Source organism: Thunnus maccoyii, chromosome 5 (assembly GCF_910596095.1).
Source record: "Thunnus maccoyii chromosome 5, fThuMac1.1, whole genome shotgun sequence".
Classification (NCBI taxonomy): Eukaryota; Metazoa; Chordata; class Actinopteri; order Scombriformes; family Scombridae; genus Thunnus; species Thunnus maccoyii.
In genome coordinates this window covers 24430463-24449530 of record NC_056537.1, presented here as the reverse complement: position 1 = coordinate 24449530, position 19068 = coordinate 24430463, and the positions used below count along the sequence as shown (strand labels likewise).

General features: G+C 39.3%; 1 protein-coding gene across 3 annotated transcripts; it reads left to right on the top strand.

The window, feature by feature from the left end:
• The first annotated feature begins 1389 nt into the window (after positions 1-1389).
• On the top strand, positions 1390-18492 carry cry1b (cryptochrome circadian regulator 1b). Of its 3 annotated transcripts, none has more exons than XM_042411542.1 (12): positions 1390-5066; positions 5592-5758; positions 9485-9593; positions 9780-9922; positions 10018-10202; positions 10363-10451; positions 13007-13147; positions 13299-13610; positions 13742-13893; positions 14659-14861; positions 16646-16792; positions 17261-18492. In XM_042411542.1, exons 1-12 carry the CDS (start codon positions 4965-4967, stop codon positions 17359-17361), a joined length of 1851 nt encoding a protein of 616 aa, XP_042267476.1. In that variant the 5' UTR covers positions 1390-4964; the 3' UTR covers positions 17362-18492. The 3 variants fall into 3 exon arrangements, with proteins under 3 accessions (XP_042267476.1, XP_042267478.1, XP_042267477.1); XM_042411544.1 differs by having other exon boundaries at positions 1391-5066; positions 5473-5758; XM_042411543.1 differs by having other exon boundaries at positions 1391-5758.
• The last annotated feature ends 576 nt before the right edge of the window (positions 18493-19068 follow it).

The following is a 19068-nucleotide window of genomic DNA, read 5'->3' as shown; positions in this document are numbered from 1 at the left end:
TAATTAAATTTAGGTCTAGGGTTGATGATTAGGCTTGAGTTGAAAATGGCTGCAACTCCACCTCCTCAGCCAGTGTCTCGAGGAATGTGAGTATTAATATGACTGCAGGGAGTGGATTCATTTAGGCTAACATATTCCTCATGACACAGCCAGGTTTCAGTAAGACAAGATAAATCAATATGATGATCTGAGATTTAATCGTTTACTAATACGGCTTTAGATGACAGATCTAATGTTCAAGAGTCCACATTTAATTATCTTATTTTGTTGTACTATTGCAGTAGTGGTTTCAATTTTTATTAGATTTTTATGAATGAATCCTCTTCTGTTTACTTTGGATTTAATTGATTTAAGTGGTTGGGGGACAGACACAGTTTCTATGTGGTTTTGGGTGGGTAACTGCTCTAATGGAAGCGCAGAGAAGCGTGCAGGACTGCAGCTCTGCCTCCTGATCTCAACTCTGGGTTGTCATGGTTTTGGTCTACTAATAAACTTGGCCATATTTCTAGATATGAAAGCAGCTCCATCCAGAGTGGGATGTATGCTGTCTCTCCTAATCAGACCAAGTCTTCCCCAGAAAGTCTGCCAATTATCTATGAAGCCCACATCGTTTGCTGGACACCACCTCGACAGCCAGCGGTAGAATTGTGACATGCGGCTATACATGTCATCACTAGTCAGATTTGGCAGGGGCCCAGACAAAACTACGGAGTCCGACATTGTTTTTGCATATGTACACACCGACTCAACATTAATTTTGGTGACCTCCGATTGGCATAATCGGGAGTCGTTACCGCCGACATGGATGACAATCGTACCATATTTACGTTTATCCTTAGCCAGCAGTTTTAAATTTGATTCTATGTCGCCCACTCTGGCCCCAGGAATACATTCAACTATGGCTGCTGATGTTGCTAACTTCACGTTTCTGACTATGGGGCTGCCAATAATCAGAGTTGGTTTCTCAGCAGGTGTGTTGCTGAGTGGGGAGAACCTGTTAGAAACATGAACTGGTTGGAGGTGAACCGTGGGCTTCTGCTTAGGGCTATGCTTCCTTCGGACAGTCACTCAGCCACCCTGGCTTCCTGGCTGCTCGGGAACCACCGGGAGAGTAGGAGCTACACTAGGTTGGCCCGCACCGGATTCTGGGGGCATGGCTAACCACATTAGCTACTAATTGTTTTTCCATGGTGTGGAGCCGCGCTTTGAATTCACTGAGCCTCGCCTTTTCATTTTACCCATTTTTCGAATAACCACCCCCCCCACCCCACTCACTTTACCCAATTTTGGAGTAACAACACCCCCCCCCCACTCATTTTAGCCATTTTTCGACTAACACCCAATCTTACTAATTTCACCCATGTCTCGATTAACACCAACCCCATGGTACCTCTAATGGTTCTATATAGCACCATTTGACAAATATGCTATATAGCACCAAAAAAGGTTCCCCTATGATTACGAGACATAGAACCACTTTTGGGTACTACTTAGCACCATTTTTGTTGAAGCAATATAGTGCTATATGGCACCACTAATTATTCTATGTAGCACCATTTGGCAAAAGTGCTATATAGCACCAAAAACGGTTCCCCTATCAGTAAAAGCCAAAGAACCACTCTTAGTGCTATTCAGCACCATTTTTTTAGTGTGTGGTTTGGTAATGAAATTCTATTTTTTTTAAAAAGGCATCTTCCCCGACAACTGCAAGACTTTCCTTTTTTATGTTATTGATAATACATTTTCGACAGCTATGTACAGCTGAAATCATACACTACAAACATGTGATGCATGTGCATATCAGTACGTACAATGTCTGTGTTGTGCTGGAAAGATATCGATTTTGAAATACAGTCAAATGACAACATGAAAGAAAAAACGTGTTTCTCCAACATTGAGTTATAGTAGTTTGTCTCCCTGCTCTGAATGTGCACGGTGTAAACAGAATATTATCTTTGTATATCAAAGAGCACCACAAAGATTTAAACAACGTAAATGCAGCAGGATGAGAGAAGTCAGAAACAGCCGACAAACCTTGCTGGATAAGCTGATAATATGAGTGAGAGGGGGGGACTCACAGATCACAGAGCATCTGTATTCGTGAGATATTTTAGGAAATTAGGCAGATAGTCAGTAGTGATGTGGCTGACTTGGACGGGATATGATAGGATATGTCCACCTCCAATTAACCATGTTCTTTGTCTCCTGGTATTGTCACACAATTTGCGTGTGACAAAGAGGAGAGGACAGGGAAAAGGGGGCATTGTTGAGAGCAGGTCCCATAATTATAGTGGATAATGAACAGAGAAAATGTGAGACCTGGCTCCAGAACATTAGTGTCCTCTTCCAGCAGGTTCAGCGAGGATAAAAGAGAAAGAAAATAGAGAGATGATTTTAAAATTAAGTTAATTTATTTCAGTAACCTCAGATGACTTCATAATTTCTCCATTCTTTGAGGAGAGCGGCTGTAATGTTGGGCACCAAAGAAATTTGGAGAATTAATGCCTTTAAAATTAAAGTGGTTAAATCAGGTTTTGAAACGACCCTTGAAGGTCTTTTATAGTCCTGGAGGATAATTTAATATCACAGTTTTGTGACTATGTTGGGTGCAAATTAGCCTCTCCAGCTGACGGACTGCTTTCATCAAACTTAATTTAGAGGGAGCAGCATGTCAGAGGGAGCAGAACACAGAATGAGGTAATTTTAAAAAAAGTGATTTTATGGCAAACCTTATATTTTCTTGTTAAAATCAGGTGCCTCAAGCATGTAAAAACCTTTAAACAATTCCTGGTTAACACTGCCATCTAGTGACCTTTTGCAAGGCTAAACAGAATGACTTGTTTTCTCCTGTATATTACATTGAAGTTGGAAAAAAGTTATCTTAACGCAGCCTGATTCAATTACTTGTTAATCGTGTAGTGTAACCAGGTCCTTGAGCAATCATAATAAACTAATCACTGTAATTCTTTAGCTTGAAAAATGCATACTATAGATAAAATTGGCTTTTGGTAGAAGTGAAAAGTAAGGAAAGGTTCATAGTGAACTAGCATTCAGTACCAGCCAAAAGTTGGACACAAAAGTTTGTATGTTTGAAAAAATGTCACCAAACATCGGTCAGTAATTCAAAGTTCTTGTACAGTAAGATATCCTGAACTAACCACTTTAACTACATGATGCTGGAAAGCCAGGGTATGCCCTAAGACACAGTGTGTTTTGGATTAGGCAAATCCACTATAATTTACTCAAGAAGTGACGGATGTATGTTGAGGGAACACTAGGCCACAAAGGCAGTTTCTGAAGCTGCCGAACAAGGCAGCTGGTTTGCGTTAGAAAGCTGCAGAAACACATCTCATGACAATGCCAGGAGTTATTATGGATTAGCCACAGAACAGACTTTACTGCCTTACATTAAGCTTGCAGTTTAGCTCTTATGACCTTGGTTTCTGAATCACTGAGCAGGATGTTTTAAACGGGTAGATCAGTTTTACCATTAATATAGCACACAGAATACAACAGAAACAGAAATGTAAGGTGTAATGTTCTGAATACATTGAAAGCCTTTATAGGTAGATATTCACTACAATAATAGATATACTGTATGACTTAACAGGCCTTGGTTCATGGCAATAATATATTTTGACATCCTGCTCCAGGGGGATACAGTATCAGCACAGTGTGTTCTTTGCTCTTAGATGGGCATTTCTGTGTGATATGAGATAGTAGGAGAGAAAATTCGCATATAATCACAAAAGTGATTATATTAGAAAATAGCTAACTGTAGGCCTACTTAAAATCAAACTTTCATTGTGGAGTAGAAACAAGTTTGGTAAACGATGCTTTTAGACTATTTAAGTTACACAAAAAATGTATTAATGTATGCCACAATTATGACAAACAATACAATGGATTTCTATCAGTAATGCTGGTTTGTCATGCTGTACGTTTACAATGTTAGTTAAAGTTCAACTTACATCTGAATTCACAGTTGAATTTTCAATTTTTCCATAGTCATACAAATCTCTCTTAAGCTGAACAGCAGAGAGACAGACTGGAAGTGTATAGAGACAAATCTAAGAACTGAACTCATATGACACAATGGCAACACCTACGTAATGCTTATTTTACTGGTATATGCAAGCAAGGCCACGTTGTTTGAGTCACAGCTGTAAGTACAAAAGTCAGATAAAACTCATTATTTCTAACAATGATAGATTACAGGCACTGGACAAAATAAATTGTCACTGATAATCAACTTAAGGTTCTGACACAGATTTTCACCTCAGGAATACAGCTGGGTTTGTTGACATATAACTAGAATATTAACAATAACAAGAATAACAACAACAGCTCAATGTAATTTATGATCTAAGGAGTATTTCCTCAATGTAAAACTGAAACTGTAATTTACATGTTTTTTTATTTTGTTTTGTTTCATAAGTGTTGTAACTAATCTTATTTGTCGCAGACAACAATAATCTTATATGATTAAATATTCGCTACATTAGAATTAATATCACAGTTCACTTTTATGTAATTTAAAGTGCATGACATTGTTTTCGGATTATCGCCGCTAGAAGCGGGCGGGGTTGCATAACTGCGACCAAACGTATAGTTGCAGTGTGAGCGGTGCGGACTGTGCAACAAATCGAACACACCCTCTCCTCGCCGCGCGGCATGTGCCCATCCGGGTACTTCTAGCTTTTACTACATAACTCTATCCAAAACCTCTGATGAGCTGCTTGTAGTTGAAATGTTTAGGGGTTTTTTTAAATTCTGACCTCCAAAATTGGACCCTGTCACAAAACGTCTGGAGAATTTGACCGAATATCAACGTTTGGATTATTTAAAACAACCGTAGATGACGTGTCAGCAGGGGTTGGACAGCACGTTAAGGAAACGTGATGGAGGAACGGTTGCATAACGGTTTATTCTGACCAATCAGAGCGTGCCATTCCTCCCTGCGTATGCCTGTGGGAGGAGATATGTTGATACAGAAAGGACGTCTTGCATGGCCGAAGAGTTTACATGGCGTGACTATCAATTTATACTCAATGTTTAACGTGTTGGTGAGTACATTTTTCAATTACAATTAGTCTAACATTTGCGTTTGGAAACTACTCGGAAAGCTTTGCGTGTTTCTACTTTTGGTGAGCTTGTAGCTTTATTACACCGCGACTCATGCGATAGCAAAATAACAGTTCAAAAATCGCAGCTGCTTGAAAACGTCTTTTTCCGGAATTCATCTTCGTGTAATGTGTTCACTTCGTCGTTGCTACTAATCAAGACAAGTGCCGAGTTGCTGTTTTTCTTTTCTTTTTTTCTTTTTGCGTCTGCTGTGGTTACCTGCAGTCCACACATGCGGCCGCTGCTGGTCAAGAGACCCAACTCTGTGGATATATTCATGGAGCAAGGTTAAAGTTACACCAACCCCACAAATCCAGCGACCTGCTTAAAAAACTGTTTGGTCCTCAGGTGTGAATGGACACCTGACTATTCTGCTGCCAAACAACGCAAGAGGGCGCCTTTTTGTTGTTTGTTGGGGGAACCCTTCCCTCTTTTTGACCCCACCTGGGATAATTAACTAATTTAAGGCAGGCGACATGGTGGTCAACACCATTCATTGGTTCAGGAAGGGACTGCGGCTGCACGACAACCCCTCTCTGAGGGACTCCATCCCGGGGGCGGATACCTTGCGCTGCATCTACATCCTGGACCCCTGGTTCGCCGGGTCCTCCAACGTGGGCATCAACAGGTGGAGGTAAGTGAGTAGGACAGGATGTCAGGATGTTGAAAGATGTGAGTGACAGATGGGTGGAGATTATGTATCATTACTGAAAATCAAAATCCAATGAAACCCCAATTAAATTCTTACTTATGACCTATCCAATCATCTCCCACTTCCACTGACGTCACAACCTACCTGCCAATGCAGATGTGCCATATATTAGCATTTTGATTTAATTCTCTTCAGCTGATTTGCACATTTCTAAATACTGGCAAATTTGAAAGTAACTCACCTGTAAAAGACAACTTACTCTATGGTCGCTATATAGGAAAATGTATGTAACATGCATATGGTGTGTTTCCAGTTGTCAAAAAACTATGGACATAATTCAGGTCATCTACAAGGCATGATTGCACTTCTTTAATAACCATTGCTTTATCAATACTGTTGTATCTTAGAATAAATTAAATCCACTGTAGAGGATGTAATTGTCATTAGAGAGTTAGGACAGCACTACACAATGCAGAGCGACATCTGTGAACACTCTCTGTGTATTGTAATAGTAATACTATGTTGTAATGGTATTGTGATCCACCATGTTGAAGTTGCCATGGTCACTCCCCCCTGTGTTGCAAGCATGCATCAAAAGCATGGGGGTGGGGGATATTGTGAATAATGGTTGTATAGATTAAAAAAGAATACTTTCTAAATAACATTAACAAAGCACAGAGTTTTCAGAATGAAATCTGCAATAAGAACAGAATTTTTTTTTTACAAACCTGTCCATAGACAACCACAATTTATTAATTTGAAATCCTTGTGATTTCAACTAGACTGACACATCTTGCTTTAAAATAGGACCAGGTGTTTAACGTGCCTTTAGGCTTTGCATCATTTTACTCTCCACATGCACATGTATATATCAGGAAACAACATTTTTGTCCACAGACCTCTGATCTGTCCACTCTGTTGCACCAAGCGCTGTCTACTCTGATGGCTGTTGCTTTTTCAAGAATTTGTTTGCTTTCCTCCTCATGTCATTGCACTCCTCATTTATTGCAGCCAGAACAGGCAAGATTTGCTACTCAGTTGTGGTTTGGGTGGTTGCACCATGAAAAAAACAGGCATCAATTCATCCTTGTATTAGTAGGGTGTCTCCAACTGGTGTCTAATTAGAAGGTAACCTAGGCCAAAACAGAAAAATACTAAAATATAGGATGTTAAAAACATTGACTGGCAGTGTTTGTTTTCTTGTTGTCATGCCAATATTTATTCTGTATTCGACTGTGCAGTGCAGGTTTAGGATTGATCAGTTTTCCAATATTATCATCAGCCCTGATTTGTGATGGAAAATCCATAGAGCCGGGTAAGCGTGCAGTCTCCATTTGTGTCTCTTTCAGTTTTATCTGTGGTATGATTGTATCAGTTGGCCATTCAGTAATTCTGGGAAATAGTTGCTGACAAGAATGCAAGTTACTTTGTATGCTCATTTGCCACATATCGGGACATTATATATATATATGGTCTTTGAATCTTTAAGACTGCATTCCACAACTGAGCATGCAGTTATTTGCCAAAGTGTAAAGGAAAGACTTTGACCTTCGTGTCCTGAGCAGACGTTGTCTGAAGGCTCCAGGCAGTGAGCATGGTGCCTCACCACCATGACGATATGCTCACTCACTTTTCCCGCTTACTAACTCTGCTGCTCAGCCCTGAATGGAGGGGCTGGGAAAACTGGGTCAGTGTGTGGTTATGGTCAAATACATCATGCCCTCTCACAGCTTTGACCTACAGTAGATTTAACACACTCACACTTACTAGACACCCTCCCCCTTAAGTCAGGCTACAGCACCTCATTTACTATGTGCATGCTATTTCTGGCTCGTCACAAAGATCCATTTTGTTCAGATTTCCCCACCGTTACTGTTCCACAGGACATCAAACAGCTTTTAAGTATATTAATCGGCAGTATTTTCAATACAATGAGCTATTTATGGCAGCAATCCTCTTCATCTTAAGTTTCTCCTTTTTAATGCCTCAAAACACATAAATCTGGTCTGTGTTTGGAGGCTGCTGCTGCTGTTGTGCTGTTTTGCGTAATAGTTAATTTTTTATTATGTGGTTTGTGAAAACTGAGGACAAGAGAATGATAGTTTGCTTAAATGGAGGACAGAATTCAATGGCATTCAATATTCACGATTATACTACAAGAGACTCCTCGAATAATACTGTTGGTTACACACGCTGTGGTCGGCAAACAAGTAAGAGTTGTGTTGTAGACTTTTTTAAAATAATTGTGACCACTTGTTGAGTAAGAAGCTTAAAGTTGTGTAGTAGATAAAGACACTTGCACATCAGCATCACAGATTTTAGGAATAAAGTCTTTGTTTTTGTTCTGGCCTTTAGTTTATTAGGTGTAAACGGTTGTTTGGGAATCAGTCAGCAGAATTATTCTTAACAAATCACTCATTCTTAACAGTGGTTATTTGAAACCAGATCTTGATACCCAACCATAACAATGGCAGGTAAAAAACATGAAAAGAAATATTACATTGATAGGATTGTAAGAAGTCCAATATTGATAATGAGACAAATAGAAGTCCACCAAATTAGTCTTGTGTGAGTATAAAGTTTGACTCTTTCTGATTTTGAGTTCAGGTTTGTCAGTGTGCTGGTTTTAGGTGCTCTTTTCTCTGAGCTGTGCTGTAGGAGAAAACACAAATGCAGGAGCATAAATTATTCAAAATTATCTACACCTGTTTTCAGAGTAACAAGTGATAGGAAGGTACTGCACTTACAGAGGACACATCCTCCAGGTTTCTCTGCTGCATTATGTGTCGTTTTCTGTCTGCTACTTATGAAGAGCAGCATATTGTGCTGTGTCTAAAAAGAAAAAAAAAAAAAAAAAAAGGGCTGTCTCTTCACACTGAAACACTTTCATGCGTTCTACAATGCATGAATGCATTGTGTGAGAGATTTTTGTTCTGTTATATTGTTTTTTATGTATATTGTTCACATCAGATGATGGCCTTAACTGCCAATTTTATTACATTATCTCTTTTCTTTTTTTTTCTTTTTCTCATGTCGGTGCTAGTATGATCACGCAGATGCAAAATACTTGTGTTTCTGCAGAGTTTATTAAATTTCAATTAAATAAGTTGTAAGCTTAGTATTTCATTCTAAGCTTAATATTTAGTTACTGTAAATGGTGGGTTGTGAAAATAATATTAACACTAACTATTGTTGCCTATTGTACAGTAATGCTGGTGATAGTTAACTTGCTTATTCTTGAGAATAAGGATTGAAAAATTCAGTTGCATTGTGACATGTAATGAAGTGTTGCAGTATCATGTATCATCAGCTGCAATTTTATAATTTTCTCATCATGACATTTTTTTAGGTTCTTCTTTTTAAGGGTTGAGCTGTCAAGACTTTTTGTTACATTACATAAATAGTCACAGTTGATAATCAGATTATTTCTATGTGGAAATATTTTTTTTTAGTTTTTGACAGTTGAAATCAAACATTTCTCTTTTTTTTAACTGCCACACATGTCAGTCTGATTCTTACAACTATTGCATTACTAACCAGATTAATTCTCAGAGACAATAACATGGAAATGTTACCTTGTGACACAAACATCAAATTAGCTACGCCTCTGATTAGTGTATTTTGTGTAGCCGTGACCTCTGGCAGGAAGTTAGCTCACATGCACATAAAGCTAATCAATTAATTTATTATTCTGTCTGTTGGTTCCAGGTTTTTGCTGCATTGTTTAGAGGACTTGGATGCCAGCCTGCGCAAACTCAACTCCCGCCTGTTTGTCATTAGAGGTCAACCTACAGATGTCTTCCCTCGTCTTTTTAAGGTATGAATCATATTAATGATTGTGTGAAATTTTAACACTCATCCTAATTCTGCAGCTGCAGGATGAATACAGGGGAAATGCTGCATTGTGGTCTCTGTCAGTCAATCTTTGGCATGAATTTCAGGTCAAAATTATACAATAGATTATATCTATCACTGTGCATGTGTGTATTACATTTTTCCTCAGGAATGGCAGATCACCCATCTATCTTATGAGTATGACTCTGAACCTTTCGGCAAGGAACGTGATGCTGCTGTCAAAAAATTAGCCAGTGAGGCCGGAGTGGAGGTCGTGGTGCGGATTTCACACACGCTCTATGATCTGGACAAGTGAGTGACTGTGTAGAATGTATACACCTGTTTCAAACAGTGTGTTTGTAGGTTTGTGCTTATGACCTTTTTAATGCTGTTTTTCTTTCCTGAAGGATCATACAAGTAAATGGTGGTCAGCCTCCTCTGACATACAAGCGCTTCCAGGCTGTAATCAACTGTATGGATGCTGTGGGCCTGCCTGCAGGGACTATCACATCTGAGGACATTAAAAAATGTGCCACACCCATCAGTGAAGACCATGATGACAAGTTTGGAGTCCCGTCCCTGGAAGAGCTTGGTGAGTTTTTCTCTTTATTTGTAGGTGTGTTTATGTTGTGTTCATGTGCACATTAATGCACTGGGATTGGTGTATGCACACAAATGCTATCCAGCATGTCTCAGTGTCTTAGTCACCGACTAAAAGCAGTTTTGGACACTTAAATGTTGTTTTTCTTCAGGTTTTGAGACAGAGGGCCTGACCACAGCGGTGTGGCTAGGTGGAGAAACAGAAGCCCTCTTGAGACTAGAGAGACACCTGGAGAGGAAGGTACAGAAACATTACTACACAGTGTATGCACAAAATAAAAATACATTTATTTTTTATATATATACTTGTCATTAAACTCAGGCTTTAGCTGATTCACCAAAAAACTAGCTCAAGTCCCTGACTTACCGGTGTGGACCATCGATCAAATCATTTCATTCAGTTGTGTCAGACTTTGTATAACAGTGATTTAAACATACAGTAAATATGAACATTGGCCGGGGACACATGTTTCATTACAAATAGACCTAGGGAGAGGGCATGATGATGGTCACGATGCAGTCAGTATTCATTCAATAGTGACGATAATAAATTATGCAGATTGATGTTTACACATTGCTCCTCACAAATGAATTATTTTGTAACACAAAAAATTTTGTTCTTTCTCCAATCAGCTGTTTAGGTAGAAAATCATGTTCAGTTGTTCTTCTTTGTGCTGCGTTACTGCCATGAAGTGCTGTGTGTCTTTATGCGCAAAGATTCAATTGACAAAAATAGTTGGATACAGGCATGATAGAAGTGTTGAACAAAATGTGATATTATTTAGGTTTTAAGCTTTGTTACATTACAAAAATACATGTATTACACATATTTGTCTTTAAACTTTATGTTTTCTGCGTGCTGTTTCTGTGTCCCACCACAGGATTTGTTGCATTGTAACATGCATACAGCACACCACATACAAAAGCCTGAAACATTAAACTGCATCTGGGTCACAACAGCCACACAAAATAAGAGTTCATATTTTGCACTAGATAATGACTAATCTGAAAAGAAATGTTCTTTGATGTTTCAACGTATCTCCTTTTTTTAAAAAAAAAAAAAAAAAAAATTGAAGCAGAGGCCTGAGGTTTTCTCACACAACTGAACACATTTTCCTACTGACACAGCTTCTGATGCCAGGAGGGAAAAGTGAAACGAGGAGTGATAGAGGAGGGATTCAGATTATTGGGGTAGAATACATCTCTTTGATTTTTTGTATGCCCGCTATTTTAAGTAAAATGAGGTGATTAACAAGTGAGAAGTCTACAGTTTGGTTCCAAAAGATCCATTTTACTATAATCATCTGAAAGAATGATTAAGAATCAAAGATTTGTCTTTTACAAAATAGGTTTAAATATATATATATTCAAGACAATTTGACTGAATTTCAGACATTTTAAATGGATTTCGGACATCTTGGGCTAGATATATAAACAATACAACGCACAAAAACCATGCATACGCCATTTCCTGCAAATAAACTGGTGTTTATAAACACAGCATATGCTCACTTCACTCATTCTTCAAACCAGGTGTACACAGGTTTTTCCAAAGGGATATGAGGGTGAATTGATGAAGTGGAGATGAAAAATAATGTGAGAGACAGAATCTTTAGTAAAACATCGTATAGGTTGATAACTAACTGCACTGATTGTGTGATTTCTTTTATTTTTGTGTTTACACAGATTTGTAAGATGCCAATCAAAGGCACATTTATAAATGTAACATTGAATAATTACTTTTGTATGATTCATATTTATCATACTTTTAATTTAGATAGGAGTTCACATTTTATTTTGCTCTTAATATTCTTTTTATTTTATCCTTAGTTGTGTCACCTTGTAAAGGCGGTGTAGATATGACTGCTACAAACTAATCATTGATTACGTTTCTGAGATATCGCTGCCAACGTTGGTTTACAGGTCCATGTGATAAATGAATGACATGGACGGTACAAAGAGCTGCACAGCTGTGCATAATGTTCGCGTGTAATGACAGCTGTTCTGCTGTTGCCGGTGCAACACAAGCTGTGAAACGGCACTTTTTCTTTCCCATTGATTTCACTGACAGGTTTACAGACTGGAGGAGCAGGCGGCGAATTGATATGAAAACAGCTGGTTCAAGGCGTGTCTTCATACATTTATGGCTAATTATGAGGGTGAAAATGAGGCTCGTGCACTCGGGCCCAGTTCCTCAGTGACTGAGATTTATAAAACAGATCCATGTGTACACACAGCTTTAGTCATGAATCTACAGAGTTTTATGCATGTGGTCCCCGGTCTTTGTTTCTGGTTTTATTGTGTGAATGCACCAGTTGTATGCCACATCAACAACAACTTCCTCGTTTTTTTCACCTCTTTTTGATAACCCGTTAAAAATTCACCCAAATGGTACATGAGATAAGTATTGAAACAAGTAAAGAGAGGAGACATTGATGTAGTAACAGCACTTAATATGCATTCAGCCAAAGGTTTGGACAAACTTTCTCATTCAAGTGAACGGGAAGGTCTGTCCAAACTTTGGACTGGTGCTGTATATGCACTACAGGTTTCAAGTTTCCACATTACACTTGTCTAAGTTGCATACTGGACCTCAATTGGCTTCCAGACTAGTTGTGATGTCACAAATCATACTTTCAGGTTCACACCATAAACTCATATTGAAGGAGAGCTCAGAGAAACTTTCCTCCTTTTATTGGGTGAATGTGAAAACAACCTTCTAGTGTCGATAAGCAAAACACATTTTGATCACAGTGGTGTTACATGAGTTACAACTGACAGGTTGTCTTTTTACAGGCATGGGTGGCAAACTTTGAGCGTCCTCGTATGAATGCCACCTCCCTGCTGGCCAGTCCCACAGGCCTCGGCCCTTACCTGCGCTTTGGATGTCTCTCTTGTCGGCTCTTCTACTTCAAGCTCACTGACCTGTACAGGAAGGTATGAATGACCACAGATAGGTCTTTGTCCCTTTTTTGAAATTTTAAGATTGGAGAAACATAATGTGATGTTGTAAAAGGTTTAAGAAGCCAAATATAGTCAATCCTGCAGAAGACAATTTCTGAACCTTTTGTGTGCTCTAACTTATCAGGTCAAGAAGAACAGCACCCCACCGCTTCCCTTGTATGGCCAGCTGTTGTGGAGGGAGTTCTTCTATACAGCTGCAACCAACAACCCCTGCTTTGACAAGATGGAGGGAAACCCCATATGTGTCCAGATCCCCTGGGACCGAAACCCAGAGGCGCTGGCCAAGTGGGTAGAGGGACAGACAGGCTTTCCTTGGATAGACGCTGTTATGATCCAGCTGAGGCAGGAGGGGTGGATCCATCATTTGGCGCGGCACGCTGTGGCCTGCTTCCTCACCAGGGGAGACCTCTGGATCCGCTGGGAGGAAGGCATGAAGGTAAGCACAGAGAAGAGGGATACAATACAAGAATAAATGCAGGTACCTGGACGCTTTCCTGATGCTTTTTGCTGTGATAAATATTACTACCATGCATTGTCTCAAATATCCACTGTCTGTGTCTTGTACAGGTGTTTGAGGAGTTGCTGTTAGATGCAGACTGGAGTGTAAATGCTGGCAGCTGGATGTGGCTCTCTTGCAGTTCTTTTTTCCAGCAGTTCTTCCACTGCTACTGCCCTGTGGGATTTGGACGACGCACAGACCCTAGCGGCGACTACATACGGTCAGTCGGTACCTTCATAGTAAATGGACTCCACTGATACAGCAGGACAAAGCGCTTTGCAGTTTAGTTCTCATTCTCACACACACACACACACACACACACATACTCCCCAACGGCCCGCCCATCAGAAGCACCTCAGGGTTTAGTGTCTTGCTGAAGGACACTATGACACATGGAATGGAAGAGCTGATCAAACCACCACCCTGTAAATAATGAGGGACCCACTCAGTGTCCTTAACCACAGCCACCCACTGTCATCCGCATCACATGAATATTGTAAAGCATGAAATGACGATGTTGTGGGTGTTTGTGCTGCCTGCAGTCATTTTAAATAGGGGAATAATATCTCATGGTTAACTTGTGCTCTCTTTTGGCCTCACATGGTAAAACAGTTTGGTTGGATGGTCATGGTTACATCAGGACTACAATAATAAATAGAGATTTTGGTAAATGTGAAGCTGAGCATCAATAGAATCATGTGTTGTTATGGGTAAACACATGATCAATATCTGTGACCTCATTCCCAGTGTCAATATTAATGGAAAAAAACAACCTTTCATGCTCAATATTAATGTTGGTTTGTCGCCGTTTTGTCTAAAATGGCACATTTGTAACATCTCAGACAAGCCTGTCACATATTTCTGTAGTGAGCCACATTAGTCCTCTTGACCATCAGTCATGTTCCACTTGTATTTATTTTATTTTTTGTTACTTTTTTAAAAATTTCACACTTATGTCCATACTCTTCTCTGTCTCTGAATCCAGGCGTTATTTGCCCATATTGAGAGGCTTTCCAGCCAGATACATCTATGATCCGTGGAATGCCCCAGAGGAAGTGCAGAAGGCAGCCAAGTGTATCATCGGAGTCCACTACCCCAAACCCATGGTGAACCATGCTGAGGCCAGCCGCATCAACATTGAGCGGATGAAGCAAATTTACCAGCAGCTTTCCTGCTACAAAGGACTGGGTAGGGACATGACCCAGTTACGCTAATGACTTAAAACTTACATATTTATTTCATTATATGGCATAAAAATGTTTCCTAATTTGGAATGTTACATGTGTTTAGATCTGTTTCATTCCCACTATACCCATGTTTCTTTAATAAGTCTGTGATATGAGATCCAACCCCACACACCATGATTAGCATCCCTGTAATAACCCTGCTATTTTGCTACAATTAGCAGCTTAACATCATAAGCTGAAACTGACAGACAAATGTAGAAACTAGGGCTGCTGGAACGAATTTCAGGAGTTGAATATAATTCGAATAGTAACAAAAATTCTAATCAAATGCTGATATTACTATTCGAATGTGTATTTTTTTTTATAAATATGTTGGCTAATGTTTGCAGAGTGAGACGTCTGTCCTCCCTCTTGCTCTCTGCTGTTAACCCACTTCATGTCTCCCCGGGTTTCAGTGCTTGTTTTCAGCACTGACTCTCCCGCTTTCTGCCTGCTCAGCCTGCTCTTGCCTGGTAGGCAGGTTTCTCTGGTTAACACACACCTTATCTCTCTAGAGAGAGACTGCACACTTGCTACGCATTGAGCTATCCCTTAAAGGAGCTACGCTACTTGTATTACACATTTTAATATAGAAAACATTTTAAACATCTTTTAAAAAAATCCCAGATGCTTAGTCTGGGCAGGGGGTCAACTCCGCCGGGTTTGCACTGGCGGAAACAGTAATGTTTTCTGAGTCTGTCTGAATCACAATCTCACATTCAATGTACTAACGTAACGTTACAATATCAGAAATGGTTTAAAACGATGCACCCACGGACATCACCACTCTTGACCATTTAAGAGGCGATGTATGGAAAGTTTTTTGATTTCCATCAACAAATGGAAACATTAAACAAAAGCCGTCCCACAGTAAAAGACTTGAGCCTGAGTGATCAGTGCTGCAGCCTACAGTTTGGGGTTTGGACACAGAACTCCTGCTCACGCTATCATTTGGGCTCGCAGTGCATCCCGACCCAAATATGTCTTGTATTGATGTAAACAAGTGCATACTGACGTGGATTTATTTATATTTCAGTTAAGTGTGTTGTTTAATTGCTATGATTCAGTATGATGAAAGCTTATTTAATATTTACATTTTAGTTAACATTATTCATCTTATGCCTGAGCTTAATTATCACTTAGCAAGAAAGCTGTCACCTGTTTATTGGTAATGTTGGAATGCCCTCTAGCGGACAGAATGCATAACAACCAAATGCTGATGGTTCCATTGCATAATCCTGTGTATACAGTGTATAGCTGCATAGTAAATATTAATAATAGGCTAAATTTTAGCATTCAAAATTCAAATATAATTTGTATATTAAAAATAAGGAATGAATTTTGGATTGGATTATAGAGGAAGGTTGACAGCACTAGTAGAATCACTCCTTTCCTAGAAATAAAAAGCCAAAAAGGTCTCAGAGTTAATTTAACAACCCTAGTTTTTCCTCTGCAAATAATATCCATTCACATCTGTATTAACGTGTCTAGGACAGACCACAGTCTTAACAGCTGGATGTTGCCATTGTTTCAGTATTTATACCTTGGTGCAAAATGAGTGTTAAATGTTTCTTTGACCTTGGAGCAGAAAATTGCAATGCACTGCTTCTGATATTCTCAGGATCAGGTTTTATCAAGGCACTCAAGCACTGTTTGAGTTGAATAACCAGGATTTTAATTAATGCACTGTATATTTTGACACTCAAAGTATTGTGGGTAAATTATACTGCTTTGGTTACCTTGCAGGCCTGCTGGAAACAGTACCAGCTAATCCCAACAACGGAGCAAGTGGAAGTGACATCGGAAGAGTCAACTCAGGGACTAGTCAAGGTCTAGGGAGGTCCTCTGAAGACCTGAAGTCCTCTTTAGTACTGAAGGGAACGTCTCAGACAGGTACATGGGTTGGGTGGTTGACATCATTGATAGTTCAGAGTCACTTTTATGCATATAAACAGACACACATATTTTAAATTGTACACTTCAGACAAGATACTAACATGTTATTGAAAGTCATTACACTGATGGCTAAAATTAAAACCCATGAGACTTGGGCTGTCGGCACTGTGATGTCAAATCTTTGATGACGCTGGCCTGCAGGATTGCTGTTAGTGTGTGAGAGCTGGCAACTGAATATTGGGCTTTATTAAAGAGCATAACTGAACCACTGTCTTTCTGCCAAAACAAGCCAGAGATATTGGAAAACAGTAATAGCCAAGTTGCTACAGGGCAAAGGGATGTAATACTTTACATGTATATACATGTCACTGTTTTTTTTTCCATTTTCTATATAAATTGTTAGTTGATACCAGATGAGTTTTAAATCATCTCTTGACGTATGCCCTGTGTGTTGTTTTAATGCAGACAGAGGACAGTCCACGCAGAAGCGGCGGTGTGAAGAAGCCCCACCTGAGAGCAGCTCTAAATCCTGGAAGCAGAGCAAGTTGTTGCAAAAGGCAGAATAAAAGGGTCCCTCAGTCAGTCTGTATCATCTGCGTCCTCTCCTGCAGTGCCTTCAGCTAATACACAGTAATAACTGTAACTAACAGCCATAGAGGAGACAGATCGGGCATGTTGTACCCAGCTGTTACGACTGACTGTTTGTGTGAAGGACTCTCCTTAGCACATGATATCTGTAATCAGTTCAGTCTCATCGGACAGTCAGCTGTCAACATGTCTTGACCTTCAGATAAGACACAGTACACATCTCAGGAATGAGGGAAGGAACCTTATAGTAACACCAGGGTAAAACAGACAAAAACATTTCTGACTACAAACTCTTCACATCAAGGTGTTGTCTTCCACTATGGTATGTTAAAGTGATGAAACCACTAATTGTCAATATAAATGGCTGATTTTTTTTTTTTTTGTTTTTTTACCCCTTCAACCTCCATCATACAATAAGTCAGGTCAGGACATCATCAGGCTGATAATTGTGTCATCTATCTGTCCAGTAGTTTGTAATTCAGTCAGCTGGATGTTTGTCATAGCATCAGTGCTCGTACATAGATGGTGAACTGAAATCTTTTGGTAATAATCTGACTGCTTCAGCCTCCACCCCTGCATGTGAAAATGTGCACATCTGAAATTGATGCCCGTCTCTGAGTGACAGGAACCTTTAGCACAATCGGGAGACTGTTGTCTACAGCTTCATAACACCTTCACCCACTGTCAAACACGCTGGCATCAGATGACCAGCTTAACACAGTTTCTCAAAAACAAGCCTCTAAATGTTTCATATCAAAAATATGAATACACACAATGAATGTAAGGACACTTTCAAAGATTTAGGACACAAAGGTCTGATGAACAGTAGTAAAATAAACATATGAGTAAGACTGACAGGCCGTCCTTAAAAAGGCAATCAAACATTTTGTAAATATTTAGTGTTTTTGATTTCCATCTTTTGTATATTTGGTCAGGGGGGTTTCACAACTCCTTTTGTAAATATTGTGTTACCAAAAACTCAAAAGTTCTACCGTGACTGCATGTGCGTTTGTCTCCCATGTGATTTGTAAATCTTATTATTTTTGTATAAACAATGACCAAATTCTAATTGTATTGAAATGGCAATAAAAGAAAGAAATAACATTGTATTCACTTGTTTTTATGTTTATATATTTGCATTATAATTCCAGCTGATTGTTGTTCCACATCTTTCTCCTTACAAGAACAATTACAGTGTGAGTATGGCAGTTTTAAAAGTCTGCAATAACTGTGAGATGTTGTGAGATATGGACTTCGCTAAACATATGATGCTTATGTTAGACTTAGAACATCTGTATTTTAAAAGGTCATAAATCCCTCATCCTCATTCCAATTTATACAAATGCACAGTACACATATTCATTGTGCTAACTGGTCAGTTGGACCAGAAGTCTGCAGCAAAGCAAATTTGAGTCAATAATTTAGTGGCCTTGAACAGAAAAACTTCACACAAACTTGATTACAGCCAACTTGAAATAGGTTGTAGCTCAGTGAACTTTTGTCCAATCTACCAAAAACATTTCATAAGAGAACCCTGAAGCAGTCTGCATCTGCATTTTCAAAACACCACAAGGCTAGAAGATGATTATCTAATCTTTTAGATACAATTGGATGATTCTTCATGTCCGGATCATGTGTTGTGCCACTGGCCAAATCACACATGAGCTCTACTGCCTCTGAAATGT

Coding starts and splice junctions, on each gene's coding strand:
- cry1b (XM_042411542.1), top strand. CDS start 4,965: ATGCCTGTGGGAGGAGATATGTTGATACAGAAAGGACGTCTTGCATGG. Junction 5,067..5,591: donor ACTCAATGTTTAACGTGTTG/GTGAGTACATTT, acceptor AACTAATTTAAG/GCAGGCGACATGGTGGTCAA. Junction 16,793..17,260: donor GAAGGGAACGTCTCAGACAG/GTACATGGGTTG, acceptor GTTTTAATGCAG/ACAGAGGACAGTCCACGCAG.